The sequence below is a fragment of the Solanum dulcamara genome, chromosome 5 (assembly GCF_947179165.1).
Source record: "Solanum dulcamara chromosome 5, daSolDulc1.2, whole genome shotgun sequence".
Classification (NCBI taxonomy): Eukaryota; Viridiplantae; Streptophyta; class Magnoliopsida; order Solanales; family Solanaceae; genus Solanum; species Solanum dulcamara.
This window is the reverse complement of record NC_077241.1, coordinates 25,302,259-25,308,970: the sequence shown is the minus strand read 5'-3', so window position 1 is coordinate 25,308,970 and position 6,712 is coordinate 25,302,259. Positions and strand designations below refer to the sequence as shown.

Sequence of the window (6,712 nt, the reverse complement as noted above, 5' to 3'; positions counted from 1 at the left end):
CACAAGCTGCCTTATTAATACATTCATATCTGTCATAATTTTTTCCCCTGTACTCTTGTCTTAATCACACTATTACTTCTTTTAAGTATAACTCGTCACAATTTATTCCTACATATCAATTCAGTCAGTACCTTAATATAATACTCTATCAAGATTTTTCGGCCTTTTCTAAATTATCTCTTAGTATTACAAATCATTTCCAAATTTCTTTTTACCCTATTGATATCGACATATTATTACCATTTATTCTGTAGTTAACTTATTTCTCGAGGTCAGCCATACTGCATCTTAGTCAAATCTTATCATTATTGTGGGCATTACCTTTTAAGACATATTACAAACCTATATCTCATTCTCTTTTTATTTCTAGAAAAATTTTGGTAGAGTTTCCTCTATCTTTCTTACTATCTCAAAACCTGCACGCAAGAAATACCAGCAGCGTCTCACGGGGCCGACATATATATATATATATATATATATATATATATATATAATATCATATCACAGCCACATAGGGCTCCTAATATCAATAATAGTATGAAAATGATGAACTTACCTCGTATATTCAACTCAAACTGCATCTATTACATTTTTCTGTTTACTTCCCTTTTGATCTTCAACCTTACATTTCAATCATACTTCAATACCTTTATATCTTTCGTACCGTTGTTCACATGTGTACTTTGAACTTCTAACATCATCAATCATTTTCTTCTATCGTTATCATTTTTTTGCTACAATCAAAAGTTAGTATAAGGAATCTTATTTTCTATGGCTCATCTCTATCGCACGATCTTAGATATCAAACAAAGGTAACATCCTAAATCTCTTATAGCCTCCTATTTATAGATGTGGTTCACAACACATCAATAAAGAAGACTCTACTAGACACGGTCTGTAGACACTCTGAGGATGAATGCTCTGATACCACTTTTGTCACGACTCAACCCAGTAGGCCGTGACTAGTGCCCAAGTTGGGCACTCATGTACATATCTGTTAGACATCGTCAAACTGAAACCAAACACAATATGGAGGCTTTGTGGAAAAAGGACATCATCTCAAGTGTTACATACATGTAGCAGGGTAACCTATCTCCTGAGAAATAACAATCAATTAAAACTCATAATACACGAGCCGACAAGGTTTTCACTACATACAACATCACAAATACAAGTCATATATGCATAACCAAACACATATATACACAACCCCCACATATGTCTACAGACCTCTAAGAGTATCAATAGTATCATATGGCGGGATAGGGCCCCATCGTACCCCTGAATTAAACATATATATACATCAAAAAAGGGGTCTATACCAAAAGTCTAGGCTCCGAGACAAAGGAGCACTCCAAGATAGCTGAATAGGAATCCTAGGCTGGCGGATCACCGAAGCTAGTACATATACCTGTGGGCATGAAATGCAACCACCCGAGGAAGGGGGTCAGTATAAGATTGTACTGAGTATGTAAAGCATCAAATACAATAGGAAAGATCATAACTGAAGTAGAGAGCCCAAGAGACAAGTATGATAATTAAGAACTCATTGTACCTGTGCCTTACGAAGCAATCATGCATATCATTATCATATATCATACCTGGACCATTATGGGACTTGCTTCCATAATCGTATCATTATATTATCATATAATCATATACATCTACTATACCATACCCGTCCCTCTAGTGAGGGACTCGGTGTAGATGTAATAGAGCTGTGCACGATAACATACCCAGCTCGAGACTCAGTGAAAGAGGTAATAACAATATGCACGAGTAGAATATCATGAGCAACCATATATAATTATATCATCGCCTGAGACTCAATAGAATAACCAAAATGAACCATCATTGGAAAATCAAGACAGTAGTCATCTCAAGTACCTTTTGAATGTCACTATGGACTATATCAAATGGAGCCTCAGGAATCATAGACATGTATCAAGATAATACGAAACAGCTTATCGAATCAGAGACATTTGTCATTGTAGAGTCTTTAGGAATAGGATCTTATACATCCAATTACTATTCAGCATATAGAAGGCTCGAGGGCAATAGCTCAACTACTTTAAGAGTTTTAACATCTAGAACTAAATAAGGATCATGAATCATGTTCAGAACTTATGAATGGAATTACCCCAAAGTTTATATCATTCATCACTTACGTCTAATACATGCCAAAAAAAATAAGGGATAGGTTTTACATACTTTCAGTGCTTATTCACAACACAACACGCATACGCTGTCCAATAGTTTCTCAACCTATATTAAGACATCAAGAACTATGGTTAAGCTACGGAAAGGTTTCAAAATGCACTCCAACGTTAGAAACTCATTTCTAGAAAATTAGGCGATATTTTCCTTATATTCAAACCAACTACATAACAACCAAGCAAACATCAACAACCACACATTCAAGTGTTATATTAAAGTTAGCCAAGGCAAGATTCAAGAAGGTTCTGAAATAGCCCGCACACTATTCTAAATTAGCCCACACATTATGACGTTCCATAATCTTTAACATAATGGCTATGATGTAATCAAGTTACTCTTAATAATCTATAGCCAAAACACTTCATCGGATGACCTTACAACAGTCCAACAATTACAACAACAATGTAGCTTTAACTACTCTTAATCCTTCAATTCAACAAGAATAATAACATAACCAACCCAGATCATTCTTATAACAATACAATTATAACTTTAAATATCAAATTCCTTCACTTTCATCATATAACCAATGGCAACAACAACTCCAACATTAATCGAAATCAATCCATCATCTTTAGATTAGAACAGCACCAACGATTATAACCATACAATATATAATCGTAACCATACTTAATTTTTCAATTCAACATAAACAGCCACATGTTACAATTATAACTCAAACTTGAAATATCAAATTCTTCCATTTTTATTATATAACTCATGACAACAACAACTAAAACGTTAATTAAAATTGATTCACCATTTCTAAATAAAACAGCCCCTACACGGCTTTAACAATATTCCAATGCCAACATACATAATTTCATACCTCCAATTCACATTTACACATTCACAACACATCCAAATTCATCCTAAAATGTATAAAAAATGATTAATTCTTACCTTAACAACTTGGCTTCTCAACTTGGCTGAAATGTGTGGATTTCACGTTAGGACTTCTTGTTGCCCCAATGATTAATTCACATTGTTAATCACCTCCAATTGGTTGAAAATACCTTATAAAATTAGTGTGGGGATCAAATTTTGGGATCTTGCTTGCTCAGCCATGGCCGTGAGTTGCCATGGTTTGAACTCTCTTTCTTTTTATCTATATTTTCCTCAAAGAAGAATGAGCTAAAATGAGTTCTTAGCCATTAATTTTTCATTACATATATAGACCTTAAGAGTGACACATGTACAGCCTTGACATGTGTCCAATGGTCATCCATGGTAGCCCCTAAGAGTGACACATGTCCAGCTTTGACATGTGTCCATTGTGGACATGTATCCTACTATCATCCACCCTCCAATCACATTCTGCCATGTGTCTTAGTAAGGACTACTTAGTGGTCTAATTAACTTAATTAATCTCAATTAATCCCTAATCCCTACTTAATAATCTAAACCAAATAAAATTTATAACCAATTCGTGTATTAATTAAAATTGGGAATAAAAATCTCTATCTCGTATCCCAGAACAATCTTGCTCATTACTTTAAGAAAGTAGGTGCATCACCTCCTTAATTCCTGCCGCAAGTTCATAAGTAGTTGGATCACCCACTTACCTTTTTTTATTATTTAAATACAGTCCACACATTCTAAGTAGGTGCATCACCTACTTGTTCTTTTTACTAGGTTAGCAATTACTCTTACCTTAAGAACCTGTATGATCCTTGCTACTTAAGTTAGACGTGTACTCAAGTAGCTTAATTATGTAAGACATCTAAACCAATAGCTTAAGAAAGTAGGTTGATTATTGTGATAAATTATTTGGCCTCGAACCCCTTTCAAATCCTTCCAAACCTATTTCAAACCATCACTACTTCATATAGAACTAGTTTATGTAAGATAGGGGGCGTTACATTCTCCCTTCCTTAGGATCATTTGATAACTTCATGGATAACATGGATCACATGGAGGCTTTAGAGAAGCTTAAAAATATTCTGATGTACAAAAAGTATGGGATATAACAAACACACAACCAAGACCAATTCGTGAGGTATCACAATATACAAAAAACCTGCCGCAGCCTTTTGGTAAAGTCAACAATAAAGCAAAGGTAAGCCTATCTTTCAATTTTTGGAAGCTCTTTTCACATGCCTCAGACTATTAGAATTTCACCTTTTTTTTGTCAAAGCAGTCAAAGGTGATGCAATAGAAGAGAAACATTCTACAAACCGTCTATAATAAGTAACTAAGCCCATGAAACTCTAAATATCGGAAGAACTCAGTGGTCTAGGTCAATTATTAACTGCCTCGGTCTTTTTTGGATCAACCATAATTCCTTCTTCGGAAATAATGTGACCAAGGAAAGCAACTAACCTTAGCCAAAATTCACATTTGCTAAATACAACTGACGGTCCTTGAGAATTTGCAACACAATCCTCAAATGATTGTCATACTCTTCCTCACTCCTCATGTAAATCAAAATATCATCAATAAAGATAATTACAAACATATCCAAATATTCCTTGAACACCCTGTTTATCAAATCCATAAAAGTTTTAGGGGCATTCATTAGTCCAAAACACATAAACAAAAATTCAAAATGACCATACCGAGTTCTAAAAGTCATTTTTGGAATGTTAGATTCCCTCACTCGAAGTTGATGATAACCTAATCGGAGGTCAATCTTTGAAAAGTCACTAGCCCCTTGAAGTTGATTGAACAAGTCATCGATCCTTGGATGGGATACTTATTCTTAATTGTGACCTTGTTCAATTGCCAATAATCTATACAAATTTAGAGTGGCCCATCTTTCTTCTTAACAAACAACATGGGAGAACCTAAGGTGAAATGTTTGGTCTTATGAAACCCTTATCCAACAGATCCTTCAATTGCTCTTTCAACTTCTTAAGTTTCGCTGGAGCCATACGGTAAGGAGGAATAGAAATAGGAAACATATTGGGTAGGACATGAATACCAAAGTCTATTTCCCTTTCAAGAGGATTACCCAAAAGATCTTCGGGGAAAACTTCCGGAAAATCATTTACAACTGAAATTGAGTTGGAGTCTCGGAATCAACATCGTTAATTCATACTAGATGATAGATGCAACCCTTGGAAATTATTTTTTGGGCCTTAAGACATGAAATGAACCGAACCTTAACCACAGAATCATTACCCTTCCATTCAAGAGTAGGCTCATTTAAAAACTGAAACTTGACTCTAAGGGTTCTACAATCAATGAATGCATAAGAGGCATATAACCAATCCATACCAAGAATAATATCAAAATCGATCATGTCAAATTCAACAAGATCACAAGGGATAACTTTGTGAAAAAACAACACGAGACAATTTCTATAGACTTTTTTTTACCATAACCGACTCACCTACAGGAGTAAAGGACAGCCCAGTGCACTAAAGCTCCCTCTATGTGCAGGGTCTGGGCAAGGGCCGGACTACAAGGGTTTATTGTAAACAGCCTCACCTTGCATTTCTGTCAGAGGCTATTTCCAAGGCTTAAACCCGTGACCTCCTGGTCATATGGCAGCAACTTCACCAGTTACTCCAAGGCTCCTTACAGGAGTATAAATGGAAAAATGTTCCATCAATATTTCGAGGCTAAGATCAAACCTCATAGTTACATATGGAGTAACAAAAGACAAATTTGCATCCAAATCAAGCAAGGCATAAATATCACAATGAAAGACCCATAAGATACTGGTAACAACATCGAGAGTCTCCTCCACTTCTTGCCTATCATGAATAGCATAAAACCGGTTGTTGCATTGACCACCCTTAGGTTGAGTTTGGGCACCTTGTGGAACTTGGCCACCTTGAGAAACTTGTCCTTGAGGACAACCTTCTCTACCCTTGTTAGTAACATAAGGGCACTCGGATTTCCGATGTCCCATTTTGCCACATCTGAAGCAAGCACCGGTTCCAATGAAATATCTCCCTCCATGACTCTTTCTGTATTTTACACACTTGGGAAATAAAGGGCTTGTAGCATTCACACCTCCTCCTTGAGACTTAAGTTATGGCACCCTATCCTTTACAAACTTCTTTCCGGAACATTTGCCTTGTTGAAAATGGCCACTACCACCATCGGACCTAGCATTTGAGAACCCACCTTCATTCCAAGCTTTCTTGGAATTTCTCATTCTCATCTCTTTGAGTTTCTCTCCCTCAATTTGTTCAGTAAACGTTATGAGCCAAGATATATCCACTTCCTTAATAAGCATGGCGGTAAGGCATTCCTTAGCAACCAAGTTGGATACCCTTGATATGAATTAACTCATGTAGTTATGTGGATTGGCAAAAAATAAAGAAGCATACTCGGAGAGTTTGTCACCTTGTCAAAGATTAATAAATTCCAACACATTGGCCTCTCTTAGTTCAAGAGGGTAAAAGTGGTCAAGGAAAGCAAGTTTGAAGGCTTCCCATTCAATAGGACATTTTCCTACTCTCTCAAACTTCTATTGAGTGTACAAAACTTGAACAACCCCCCTTGAGTTGGTAAGCCGCCAACTCCTTTTTCTCTTCCAATG

The 6,712-nt window shown here is 36.1% G+C and overlaps 1 protein-coding gene across 1 annotated transcript; it reads right to left on the bottom strand.

The window, feature by feature from the left end:
- Positions 1–5,701: 5,701 nt before the first annotated feature.
- On the bottom strand, positions 5,702–6,406 carry LOC129890515 (uncharacterized). Its single transcript, XM_055966054.1, has 2 exons — positions 6,225–6,406; positions 5,702–6,134 (listed from the first exon to the last, which is right to left on the bottom strand). The coding sequence occupies exons 1-2, from the start codon at positions 6,404–6,406 to the stop codon at positions 5,702–5,704; spliced, it is 615 nt and encodes a 204-aa protein (XP_055822029.1).
- Positions 6,407–6,712: the final 306 nt, after the last annotated feature.

Excerpts from the sequence above, each read along its gene's own strand:
- LOC129890515 (XM_055966054.1), bottom strand. The coding sequence starts at position 6,406 with ATGCTTATTAAGGAAGTGGATATATCTTGGCTCATAACGTTTACTGAA. Across the intron at positions 6,135-6,224 it reads GGCAAATGTTCCGGAAAGAA|AAAGAGTCATGGAGGGAGAT; the intron begins GTTTGTAAAGGA and ends TGTAAAATACAG.